We start from the raw sequence: 14,337 nt of genomic DNA, 5'->3' as shown, positions 1-14,337 counted from the left end.
TATATTCTCTCTTTTTGGAAATATATAGGGGAGGCCCTGAATGGTGCAGATGGTTAATGTGCTCAACTGAAAGCTGAAAGGCTGTAGGTTCATACCCACTCAGAGGCATTTTGGAAGAAACATATGGTAATCTACTTCTGAAAGATCAGCCTTTGAGAATTCTGTGGAGCACATTTCTAGTCTGACACTCAGGGGATTGCATGCCATGAGTCAGAATTAACTCCATAGCAAATGGGAAAGGAAGAAGTGATATATTTCTCAGTAAAAGTTCTGCTTGGGTTGAGGTGTCTGAAGATCTGAATTCATTCATTCATTCAATCATTCATGCATTTTGAGATATAGTTTTTTACATTCTTACTGGAGAATAAACAAGATAAATTCCTTATTTTATTAAAGAATAACAGGATAAGAATCAGTATCACCTTTGCCAGATATCATTGATAGGGTGTTCCCTTTAGCTTTAATATAAAAATGTTTCTTAAAATGCTTGAGGGTGAGAACAGGCTGGATCTCTGTATGTCAAATTGTCCTTCTTTTAAGTTCAATATATATATATATAAAATCATAGTTCAGTTTGTTTTCACATGCAGTTCACTTGGGCTTATTTCTTTTTCCTCTCAGCATAACCCAAATAGGCATGTGCAATGAGATTTTCTTTGCATTAAAATAACCACACCATTTCAACAATAGATAGCCAAGGAAGAACAAAAAAATCAGTCTTCACATTTAAGTCAGTTAGTCCTTTTTTAATAAATTTGAATTCATTCATCAACAAGTTTCATATTGTATCTATCACTCAATTTTGCTTTTTTTTCATGTCAAATAATACCAAAAAATTACATCAATGTATTTAAGCAAAACTGGGTTTAATTTATCTTTACAATGAAATGAAATCAACATGGAAATTGATCATGACAGCAATGTCTATTCCTATTAGAATAATCTTGTACTTACCTTCAATACATTCACTGACTTGTAAAGAAAAAGTATGAGATGTGAACAAGACAGACACGTCAATGGGCTTGCCCTATAGAGAGGCATGGTATTGCAAGCCACTCTTGGGGCAGTGGGTCACTGTTTACCCAGGTGTTGGGAATTGAGTATTTCAGGAAAATATGGCACAATTTCAGTGCCATAAAAGAGGTAATGAATCCAAGGCACACTAGCTAGTGTCCTGGGAAAATTTAAATCACCTGGGCAACTCTTTGCCCCAAGATTCAATGTGTCTCTGACTGATGGCTCATACTAAGTTAAGAGCCATAGTCAATTTCACCAATTATTCAGTTTTGTTTACACAAAATGGTCAGAAATATGAACTTGTTTTCAAGTGAAGAGCATAAATAAGAATTATGAAATGGTTTGCACTTTTAAGCCAGGAGATTCAAAGTTGGACACATTCTGTTTTCAAAACACACCACTGTGGGACAAACACCAGTGAGGTTACCTACTATATGCAGAAAATGGACACCTACAGCTGCAATGTGCCTGTCCTCTTTAAACCAGTTCCAGACTTGTTTGGCATCGCCTCTGAGTCTATGTCCTTGTTGAAAACATTGGCTCATTGTTGAAGCAAGAGAAAAAAGCCTTTAATGTGAATGACTGAACATATAAAAAGATCCGTGTGCTGGTGTTATAAACACAGTATTGCAGATATACGTAATTTTCAAACCTAAGGAGATATTATCATGATATACTTCCTAGTTCATTTTGGATTTGAGGAAATACATGTCTCATGATATAGACAGTGAAATCCATCTACAATCCTAAGGTTGGTGGACATTTGTTTTAAAGATTACTCAAGTCTTATAAGTCTTTCCTGTGAGCATTTATATAGCTGATCTCTTGAATCGTCTCAAATATGTCTGAACATGGATAATAACAAACTGAGTTACTTAGAAAATTAACTTTTCATTACTTTCAGATGTTGAGAACAAAATCCCATTATATCCCAAATTAAATTTTCTCTCTTTAATCAAGAATTTTGGATGTGGGTAACAGCCACCTCATCTTAATGTCAAAGGTCTGGTTTCAGAATTCATTGATACAGCTCACTCCTTGGCTCAAGTAACTACTGTGGAGTAGTGAAAGGTCATTTTAATGTAACAGGAAACCAAATTCAACTCTCCTTTGTTAGCACAGTCAGAAGTTCTGCTTTTCAATTCTGCTCGCAATGTTTAAAAATGGAGAAGCTAGAAAATAGCTTTAGTCAAAGAAAAGTAATTTTCTTCTCAAATGGAGCAAAGCAAACATACACCCAAGGATCTTAAAAAGTTTTTTTTTTTCTTTTTTTTACAGAATCTATGTAAGTATTTATGTGTGCATGTAAGTGTATGTTATGTGTGTAGTTACAAACACTATTTATAGTATAGCTATTATGTTAACTTCATCGCAGTGTCTACAAAGTTGTGGATCCCAGTCTTGGTGCCCAATGCATATAAAAAGCTCAAAAGCTATTATGACTATACCATGCAAAATGATATCCAGAAAACCTTGGAAAGTAGAACTGCAGCTCTTCTGAGTCCCATGGGGTCTCTGCCTTTGATGTTTGGGTATCTAAACTATGCATCAAAAGAGTTTTTGAGTCACTTTTCTTCCAGATAGAATTAACATCACAGTTTTGAATAGTATAAACTGTACACTTAGACGGTCCATTCACTACTCTTGTCCATGTCCATTTGCATTTTGAGGTCCCTCTTCTGCAAGTGGTGCTCACACCTTGAATTACTGGATACAGAAAGAGATACCTGAAGTATTGAAAGGGATAAAGTCTTCACAAATATCTGTTTTTCTTTAACATGTTAACAATGATAAGGTCACTTACAAGGTTTTTCCCAATCAGTTGAACTTTTAGGATCCCCTATTGTTATCCATGAAAAAAAAAATTGTCAGAGAAAAGCCAAAGAGCAACAAATCACTGGCTAGTCTCAGTAAAAAAAGAAACTGGAGAGGAGTGGTTAGAGGAAGATTTTGAAGAAAGATTGGAATGAAAGTGGGGAAAGGGTATTTTGTGGATTATGTTCAACCCGATGGTGGGTCTTGAATTGTAACAGACTCCCACAGTAAAAGGTTGTCATGATCACCAAAGAAAAACCAAATGGTAGCCAGCTCATGGTGATCGTCCACACCCATAGCATCCTCTGGGAGGGCTGTGCCTGTGTACATGGGGCAGATGGTGCCCGCCCTGAGAGTGTCGCACTAGACTCTGTTATTTGTTTTAGATAGAACAGAGAGGGTGAGGCATATGTGGCATTTTGGGATAAAATATTAATTTAGCAGTTCTTTCCTGCATATTTTACTTTTTCTTCCCTCCAAATGCTTAACTTCACTGTGACACTGTTTGTACAATTGTATTCATTTCAGTTTATGGATGCCTGTGATAGAAATATTGTTTACAAAAAATATATCATCTCTTTTTTTTTTTTTCTTTAGAAAGATCTCATCTAAATAGTAAGTTAAGGTTGCATCTATGAAACCAGTGCACCTTGTCTTGTTTCTACTAGCTTTAAAAAGTCCAAATACTGATGAGGCTGTGGATCAGAAGGAAACAAACATGACCGTGTTCATTGTCAGTGGCTCTCTTTTGCCTCAAGAGAACGGTCATGGGTTGCGCAGTGATGCATGGTGTGTATTGGTCATGCTCCTGCAGAGTCCTAGTGAGTCTAGGCAGAGTTGGATGTGCTTATGGCATGTTTCAGATACAGAAATAAAGGCATGAAGATGTCTCTTGGTTTTGGAAATTGAATAGTAGCAGTGTCTTAGCTTCAATCTTAACTCCAGGTAACAGAAATTAATAGTGTCACATAAAGAAAAATATGACATTGCATGCTGCCATGAGAGCAAGCATAAGAAACAAAATCTTGGTAAATATACATATATATGCATATTATGTAAATATGTTTTATAGTAACATATGATGTAAGAATGCTTGATAATGTAAATGCAAGAGGGAAGTCATCCTAGATGGTTTTACCTTAGAGTAACAAATAACCTGAGAAGCCAATGCTTTCCATTAGATATCTGGCCTAGAAATTCATACAAGATGGAAAGCACATTTCCTATAACTGAGAAATGTCAACTAAACATTGCCAAAATGTGCTACTCTTTTCCCACCTGACAGGTAAACTGAACCCACCCCAAGTAAACAAACAAACAAAAAATGCACTGTACATCAGAGTACTTACAATGAGATGTCATTCACTCTCGATGGGATCTCAAAGAATGGATGTTCAGATATCAACATGGGATCTACCTATGTTCCAGACAACAGGTGAGATCACTGCGAGTAACTCACCTCACTCAATAAGCATTCACAGAAAAAGTATGCCTGATGAAAACAAATCCCTTCAAGAAAGCCAAAAAGTCTCCACTTAGTAAACTGAAAGAGAGGACATGAAGTGTGTGACTCATTTTAAAGCAGCAATACTACTGTATGAGTTTGTGAAGATTAACTAAGAATTTCTTTCTGAATTTTAAACTAAAACATCTATTTTACAATAAGAAAAGACACATTTTGTGATGATATTTTGTTTCACACCCTCATTCTCAAGGCATAATTAGATGATGTTTGTCCCTTTCAATTAAAAAGGAAAAAAAACTATGACTTTCTTTAATATGCAGTTTGTGTTAAATTGTCCATAGCTGCAAAATGTATATATGTATGTGTATTTGTTTTACATACACATAGGCATTTATACCTCTGTGTATAAACATATACACATACATCTTCATATACAAGTATGTTTTATATATATGCTGAGAAAGTTCACATATATATACAATTGTGTATGTATATATGTGTGTGGCTGTGTGTGTGTGTACAGGTATAAAAACTTGACAGGCAGAGTAATATTTCACTCAGTGTTAAATGAAGTCTTTGAAAAATCAAGTACAGTCACTCAGTTAACATAATACAGCCAGTAAACTAAGTTGAAAAGAGAAAAAGTGAATGGAAACACGATCCTGGACCATCTGTCTATGGCATTCACATCGGTTAGATCAGGGATTTTTATTTTGAGCTGTGAAGACCTCCTCCGTAGATGGGTCTTCTTGTGTGGGATACTTCTGTCCCCCATGTGTCGCCCATGGCCTTCCCGAGGCATGCTTTGTTTCCTGTACTGGATTCCTGAGTTGTCAAAGGATATTGCTGAATTCCTGGTATCACCAACACCACCTGTGACCTCATTCATTTCATTATGAACCTCCAGTGATGTTAACAGAATATTTCCATGAGCATCTACCTAAATGGAAGAAAATGAACTTCATTAGACAACTAGTATGCTAATAAGTCTGATTTTCATGTGCAAAACCAGGACAGACTTATATTTTACAATCTTGTCACATATATTATATGAAATTACAAATCTGTCAAAGCCCAGCTCTCGGTTTTATTGAAAAATGTCATTTTGGACTTTTAACTGCAGTTTAGAGATTTTAATTCCTTGATTTAATTGTCCTCATATAGAAGATTAGATAAAATAAGGGGCAATATTTTAAATGGAAATTGCACATTATGGATACAAATCCTTTCTGAAGAGAAAATTAAAGTACAAATGTCTTTCACGATGTTAAATTAGGTGTTATAATAATCATTTTGTACAACTATGCACTGGGTTAAAACTGTTCTGTCTCATCCATCTCTGGAAGTTAGCTTGTTCCCTTTTCTGAAAATATGAAATATTGAAATTATGTTGGCAAACCTAACAAAAACTGCTATGATATTGGTGGATGAGGTGCCAACCAAGCCAGATACCCACCCAAGTAAGATCTCCTGTGCCATTCTGGTCCTGGCAAAAGAAATCTTTCATAAGGGTTATGTTTAAAGTAGGTGATAGCACCTGCCACATTAGAACACACCTCTGAAATTATAATTTTCTTCTTTGCCAACTTCAGCTCCAGAGTTTTCATGATGAGGCTAAGGAGGACCTAAGCCACATTTTTATTTATTGATCTGCTACAGTGTTTTCAGTAGAAAACTAAGGCTAAGTAAGAATCAAGAGGCTAAGGATTCTAAGTGAAGTCATAATTGGGTGAGTCTGGAGCTTCTCCATCTGAAGAGTACCATTCATCCTCAAGTCCTCTACCATCAGTCTCACAGTTCCATGGGGAAATCACGGTTCCTACCTGCCTAACATTCTTCCATCTAGCTTCCATTCCTTTTCCTGGAGGGCTATTTTCCTTTGTGTATGGAAGTCTACTTTTTTTTTTTTTTTTTGAGATCTAGATTAAGCATGTATGTCTTTTTCTATGAGGATTTCATGTTGATTATTTTGTGGAGGGATAAATTATCTATCTATCTATCTATCTATACATATATATTCGTGTCTTCCCATTTTCTGAATTGCACTGAAGACACTAAGCTAGACATGCAAGAGGTAATCTGGGGAGGTCCTCCTAGCTGAGATAAAGCAGGGGTTTATCTGAGCACCAGGTCTCAGACTGAGATAAGTACTGAGCTCTGATCTGTCCCAGCTGCAGGGGGGACATCTCCCCAATACCAAGTGTGCTCCAGACATAAGAAGGGCTGCAAGTATCCACAACCACTTTGGCAAAAAGATACCAAAGGAGACTCTGATTTGTGTATATCGTGGTTTGGAAACATGATTAAAATTCATTCAATTGTGCTTGAGTTGGTAGACTAATGGCCTCAAAAGATGCCCAAGACTTACCTCCCACAAACTGTGACTATGTTACCTCACATGCAACAGGGACTTTACAGATGTGATTAAGGTTATGGACCTTAAAATAAGGAGATTATTCTGGATTATTCAGGTAGACCCAGTAAAATTACATGAACCCTTAAAAACAGAAAATTTTATCTGGCTGGAAGCAGACAAGATGATCAGAGAGCTGTAGTAGAGATGAAAACATAGAGATCTGAAGCATGAGAGGGACTCCATTGCCTTTAATGGAAGTGCCACATAGAAAGCATAAGAAAGATGTTGGTAGACTCTAATAGCTGAGGGCAGCCCCTAGTTGACAGACAGCAAGGACGCAGGGACCTCAGTCCTGCACCTCCAAAACTTATTTGGCCAACAACTTGAATGACCAGGAAGTAGATCTGTTCCCAGAGTCCCCATTGAGTTAGCCTGTAGCAGACTTCTGACCTGCTAACTGTGAGAGAATAAATGGGTGTGATTTTAAGCTTCTAAATTGTTGGCAATTTGTTATGACAACAATCAAAACTAGTATATACAGGATGTAATGAAGAATATTTTTTAGGAGGAGTAAACTTTGAGTTGTGTCTCAAAGAGTGAGTACAAATTTTCCAGGCAGAAGACAGGAGAAACATCACAATCAAAGACATGAAGAGTCTGAAATGGTTTAAGAATGTCCAACTTGTGGAGTGGAACCACAGTCCCTGAACACAATGGTTTCATAGCACACAGTTCCTGGCTCATGGGGCTGCTGCTATTGTTACCACTGTCACTGACCCCTTCATGGCATTCGTTCATGATGTGGAAGACTGCCTAGCAATGAACCTTGAAATGAAGGCCAAGCTATGAGGGTTTTCTGTATGTGAAGCTGAAGGATAAAGAGTATAAGTTGAATCTTAGAGGAGCAAACGCCATCCCCCAAAAAGAAAGAGGTGCTGTAGTTGGAGTGCATTGTATAGTTTCTGTATCCTTTAGGTCAATATGCCCAGAGGTTTTGTCCACCAGCCCTCCTTCCACTGTAACAAAGCAACTATACCCTCCAGCCCCCACCATCATGTTGATGTATTCATGTTTAGGCCCATCCTCACTGCTCACCACTCACTTCTGCATCTCAGTAAGTGAAAGGAACAAAGAGCTACACACTGCATTGGGACCTAGAAAATTGGCCCCTGGGCTCCCTGCAGAGACATCTGAATGGCCCAGGAGAAGTCTGCCCCCGACTAAGCATGATGCATTCTTCTGTAGCAGCCACCCATCTTCCACTCCAAATGTTAGAGTCCCAGGTTTATTCTATTGGAAAGCTCACTAAGCTCCAAGATAGTCTGTCTGATGCTGACCCTACCCAACAACCACATCTTCCTGAGCAGCATAGGAAGGACAGATGTGGTGTCCCATAAAAGACAGGGACTGTGCCTCACAATTTGAGGGGTGTCACATGGAAATGGTCCTGTGTAGAACAAAGTCCTGGTAATAGAAGCCTGGAGTAGCTCAATCCACAAATAGGCCAAGATCACCAATTTCTCTATTTGCTGTGTCTACAGCATATGCTGGCATCCGTCATGGAGACTAGTTCTTGGGAGGAGAATGGGGGTCTTGATGGAAGAACATTAGGGTTTTGTTGTTTTATATAGTGGGGAAATAACTCAAAGGGGACTTGTATTTGGGAACACCAGGAATCTTACATTTCTGTAAGGTTTTGGAACTTCTCTCCTCTATTTGCTCTTTATGTTATCTTTCCTGGAGTAAGTAGCAGTGAAATCCTCAAAATGAATAAGTGTTTACTAGTCCTCAGGATCAGTGAAGATCCAGTGGTGTGGTAGTTATGTTTGTGTGTCAACTTGGCTGGGCCAGGTTGAGTGGCTTGGCAGCTGATGGTAGTTATTCCCCATGATGAGACTGGCAATCAAGCCCATGGTGGGATCTACCACAAAGAGCTGAGTAGCTGCCTTTGGGATGTAGGTTGCTTCCTGTATATAAGGAGAAGCTTTGAGAATGGTCTCTAGCCTATGGCATGCTTGGACCCTGTATATAGCCATGTTGTTGCTCAGCGGCTTGCCATGCTCTGTCAACCTTGGAACTTACAATGGACTTAAGTTTATGGTCTGCCATGTGGTTTGGTAACATCGGGACTGTACCTTTTACTTGTTAACCTTGAGGCTTCTCAGCCTCAGCAGTCAGCAACTGTCTGAGTGAAGGTATACCTCTAGCTCCAGTGGGTCAGGAGCAAGAGGCAGAGCTGGACCCCAAGGTTGAGGCGCTATCACCCAGCCCCTAGAGCACTTTGAACTTGGACTTAAAGCCTCCAAATTGTAAGCATAAACTCCTGTTTGTTAAGGCCATCCCATTTGTGGTATATTTCTTGTCAGAGTGGCACTAGGTAACCAGAACAAGTGGTTTGCATGACTGAGTCTCTGATCATACCAAGGATATAGAAGAAGGCCAACAGATAAACTAAGGAGTGGCTGGAAAAGGCAAAAAGGGGAGTAGGTGCTCAGTGTTTCTCTGGGCAGTGGACAGCCTTCTGTAGAAGTTGCTGAGGAGGTGTGGAGTACAGAGAGCTGGAAAGAGAATGCACTTTCTACAAGAAGAGGTAAGGGGGTGACTTGAACCAGCCTTAGGTGTGGCAGCAGGGAGAAGAGTAACACAGGGCCCACTGAGCTGTCTTTCACATATGGATTATATTTGTCTGCCTCCTACAGCACATCATGACTGACTCCATAAAGGCATGATTTTTGTGGTGAATGTATAAATGGCTCCCTGTACATTGGAAGTCTTGACACAGAGAGGGGTTGCTGGAGGGAGTAAACTAGTACAATCTCATTTAGGTTATTCTAGTTCTGGAATGAATAAACATGATACTCCACCAAATGTTTGATTTTGAATCATAAGAGGAAACATATCAGTCTTTCACTTAAAGTAAATTACTAAGTTGAGGTAGCTTATTAAATAGACTTAATTAAGATTTCATTTAAAGCACCAAAATTTAAATATATATAAAGGATAATCTTATATGTATAAAACTAAAAATTGAGGAAGAGAATAATCAAGGCTCCAAGATGCTTGTTTTCTTTTAAAGAAATATTGATGATTAGAGACTTCCCTGGGGGAGTGACCGGCAAGTGAGATGGGCCATCCAAGACCTCCCTGGGTCAAGACAGAAGACACACCATACCAGCATATCAGCGACCACACCAACATACCAGTGATCACCCCAAGGATCTACCTTCAGCACCTGATTTTATTGGTAACTTGGGTCAGCTAAGTGCAAATGGGAAAATCCAGCACCACTGAAACCCAAGCAGAGAGTCCACTGGTGCTGCAGGAGGGTGGGCTCGCTTCCCCCTCAGCAGGTCACTGAATAGTCTTGGGTCAGCTTAGTGGCACTGAGAAGTCTGCGCTTGACTTTATCACTAATATTGGGACGAAAGATTACTAGAAGGCAGTCTACTGATTCCAGTGCAGCTGAAAGCGTGGACATCTTTGGTGCCACATGTTGGCAGACTCACAGAGGAACTCCTGGCCAATCACAGTCTGGGCAGTTTGGGCCAGCAGCACAGGCGGGCAAGCTGGAGAGAGAAACTCCCATAGCAGATTGCAGAGCTGCGATGTTGCCTTGGGTCCGCTTTTTGGTGCCGAGGTGGCTAGGGAGCAGGGTTTTTGCATGTATCTGAGCCTGGCGGAAAGTGGTGACCCCCTAACAACTGGAGTCTTTGCTGAAATTGAGCTGCAGGCCTGTAAATAACAGGATGACATCATTGGCAGCAGCCCACTCAAAGCAATAGAAACCACCCGTAGCAACAGCAAGCTTTCCAATTTCTGCTCTCACCTTCTCCACCAATAACTTCACTCATCCAATAGAAGAAACCACATTTAGCCAACATAAAACCTCCCAGTTCAAACTCTAAACACTCTTTACGGCAAACAGAAACCATATCCATATTCCACACAGTGATTCCACTATCACAAAGAAATCTGCAGAGCGACTCAGCATACCTGAATTAATAACTAAATAAAATAAAATACACCAACTTCACCTTTTCAAAATATTAAACCATAAAACAAAGACAAAACAAATCAATATGTAACTAACAGTTAAAGATTGCCTCAAAATGTCTAGGAAACAACAGACAGCCTCAAAAAAAAAAAAAAAAAAAAAGGACAAGACGTTAGCAGCAAAACCACAAACCAAACAAAGGTCTCATTATACATGGAGAAAGAGGGAGCAATAGAATTATCTGAGAAGTAATTTAGAAGATATGTTTATAGAGCTATACAAGAGCCTAAGGAAATCCTAAACAGAAACAAGAACACAGACAGTTCTCTGGAGGAACTCAGGTGAATCATTCTGGAACAAAATAATGAAATTACTGCACAATCAGAACTCATACAAAAACAGCAGTTAGAAATGCAGAAAGATGAGTACCAAAATGTCAGAATTACACAATACAGTAGAAGCACAAAAGAGTAGGTTAGAACTGGTTGAAGAATGCATATCCCAACCAGAAGACAAATCCTTGGACACTAACCTGTACGAAGAAAAATCAGAACAAAGATTTAAGAGAAATGAAGAGAACCTAGAATTATATGTGATGACATGAGAAAAAACAACATAAGACTCACTGGAATTCCAGAATAAGAAGAGGTAAAAAAGATCACTGAGAAAATTGTGGAAGACTTGCTAAAAGGAAACTTCCTTCATACCATGAAGGAAGAAAAGATATTTGTCCAAGAAGCTCATAGAACCCTACACAAGATAGATCCCAAGAGAAAAACACCAAGGTATATTATAATGAAACTCTACAAAACCAAAGACAAAGAAAAAATTTGAGAGGTGCCTGGGAAAAAATAAACATTACTTATAATGATCAAACAGTTAGGCTGAGCTCTGATTACTCTGCAGAAACCATGCAGGTAAGAAGGCAATGGGACAGCATATATAAAACACTGAAGGATAAGAACTTCAAACCAACAATCCCATTGTTGTTGTTGTTAGGTACCATGGAGTTGGACCCAACTCATAGCAACCCCTCTTTGGGTTTCCAAGGCAGTATCACTACAGAAGTAGATTACCCCATCTTCCTTCCAAGGAGTGGCTGGTGGGTTTGAACCAGCCTTAGGCACTATGCTACCAGAGGTCCTAAGAATCCCATATCCAACCAAATTATCCATCAAATATGAGGGCGAAATCAAGGCATTCTCAGACAAACAGAAATTAAGGAATTTTGTGAAAACCAGACCAACCCTACAAGAAATGTTTAAGGAAGTCCTTCCAATAGAGAACTCACAACAGAGATCAACAAAACCAGGATATGTGGCATCAACACTAACCAAATCAGAAATAGATACTCAAAATAAGACCATTGTACTTTAAAAATGAAGGAAGTCAATCAGCACACAACAACAACAACTAACCTATCAGAAAGGATAAAACTTCTAGGTACAGACTTTCAAATGGAGAGGAAACAGGACAATGTCTTCACAGTGCACACTGTTCTAATAATGTAGAGACAAGAATATATTCCAAGGTAACCACAGAGAAAAGTAACAATCTTTCTAAGCAAATCCAGAAGGAAGGAAAACATATGGGTTTAATAAGCATAAAACCAACTATAAAGAAGAAAAGGGAAAAAGCATTAGCCAACAAACTGAACGCAGCACAGAAAAGTATATGGACCAAAGAAACACCAACAACATGACAAAAAAAAAAACACAATAGAATGACAGCAATCAGTTCTTCCTATCACTAATTACACTCAATGTGAATGGACTAAATGCACCTATCAAGAGAAAGAGAGTGTCAGACTGGATAAGAAAAGAAGACCCATCAATATGCTGCCTACAAGAGACCCACCTTAGACACAAAGATAAAAAAAAAAAAAAAAATTAAGAGTCAAGGGATGGAAAAAAAATATACCAAGCCAATGGAAACAAAAAAAGAGCAGGAGTAGCAATAAAGATTTCTGATAAAATAGACATTAAGATGAAAGTCATCATAAGAGATAAGGAGGGACAATATATGATGCTGAAAGGGTCAATTTACAAAGAAAATGTTACAATAATAAATTTTTATGCACCCAATGAAAGTGCTCCAAAATAAGTGAAGCAAATATTAACTGAATTAAAAGGGATAATAGACAACTCTACAACAGTAGTAGGAGATTTTAACACACCACTTTCAAAGAGGGACAGGTCATTTGGAAAAAAAAAAAACTCAACAAGGATACAGAAGAACTCAACAATACTATCAACTTTGCCTCATGCTTATATAGAGAGCATTTCACCTAAAAAAAAAAAAAAAGCACAATTCACATTCTCCTCCAGTGTACATGGATCCATCTCCAGAACAGACCATGTTAAGACATAAAACAAGCCTCAATAAATTTAAAAGAACTGAAATACTGCAAAGCATCTTCTCAGACCTCAATGCTATAAAATTAGAAATTAACAATTAGAAGAGCAAGGAAAAAGAATCAAACATATGGAAGCTGAACAACTCACTGCTCAAAAACTACGGGCTAACAGAACAGATAAAAACTGAAATAAAAAATTTCTAGAAACAAATGAGAATGAAGATACATCATACCAAATCCTATGAGACACAGAGAAAGCAGTTCTCAGAGGACAGTTTATAGCAATAAATGCATACATCAAAATAGAGGAAAGAAACAAAATCAACATTCTAACTCATCAACTCCAACAATTAGAACAACACGGTATCTCTACGGTATCTAGAAGCAATGTAATAATAAAGATCAGAGCAGAAATAAATGAAACAGAAAACAAAACAAAACAAAAAACATGGGGAAAATCAACAAAACAGAGAGCTGATTCTTCGAAAAGATTAATAAAATTGATAAACCATTGGCAGACCTAACGGAAGAAAATAAAGACAAGATCCAAATCACAAGAATTGTAAATGAAAATGGTGTCAACACAACAGAAGCAACTGAAAAAAAAAAGATAGTGCCAGAATATTATGAAAAATTGTATTCCAATAGATTTGAGACCTAGAAGAGATGGACAAGTTTCTAGAATCACAAGACCTACCTAAACTATCCCACTGAGAGATAGAAAAATTGAACAGTCCCACAATAAGGGAAGAAATTGAAAAGGTCATAAAAAACTTCCCACAAAGAAAAGCCCTGGCCCTGAAGGCTTCACTGGAGAATTCTATCAAATATTCAGAGAAGAGTTGACAGCTAAGCTACTCAGGTTATTCCAGAACATGGAAAAAGGTGGAGTACTCCCAAACTCATTTTATGCAGCAAGCATAACACTAATACCAAAACCAGGGAAAGACAACACTAAAAAGGCAAACTACAGACTATTATCACTCATGAACATAGACTCAAAAATCTCTAATAAAACCCTGGACAACAGAACCCAACAACATATCAAAAAATTAATACACTCGAACCAAGTGGGATTCATACCAGGTTTACAAGGGTGGTTAAACATCAGAAAATCAATCATTGTAATCCACCACAAAAACAAAACAAAGGAAAAGAACCATATGATTATATCAATTGATGCAGAAAAGGGATTTGATAAAGTCCGACATCCATTTCTGTTTAGAACTGTCAGCAAAATAGGGATAGAAGGGAAATTCCTCAACATAATAAAGGGTATATATGCAAAGCCAATGGCCAACATCATTATTAATGGAGAAAGACTCAAAGCATTC

At 38.1% G+C, this 14,337-nt stretch overlaps 1 protein-coding gene across 1 annotated transcript in view; it reads right to left on the bottom strand.

The window, feature by feature from the left end:
* Positions 1-4,895: 4,895 nt before the first annotated feature.
* GABRB3 (gamma-aminobutyric acid type A receptor subunit beta3) overlaps positions 4,896-14,337 on the bottom strand; it is a 502,491-nt gene continuing 493,049 nt past the window's right edge. Inside the window, exon 9 of the mRNA XM_007945974.2 lies at positions 4,896-5,237. Coding sequence (XP_007944165.1) covers positions 4,896-5,237 — 342 coding nt within the window. The remainder of the gene's footprint in view (positions 5,238-14,337) is intronic.

This window comes from Orycteropus afer, unplaced genomic scaffold (assembly GCF_000298275.1).
Source record: "Orycteropus afer afer isolate SDZICR_OR568_19922 unplaced genomic scaffold, OryAfe1.0 scaffold00146, whole genome shotgun sequence".
Lineage (NCBI taxonomy): Eukaryota > Metazoa > Chordata > Mammalia > Tubulidentata > Orycteropodidae > Orycteropus > Orycteropus afer.
This window is presented reverse-complemented; position numbering and strand designations above follow the sequence as displayed.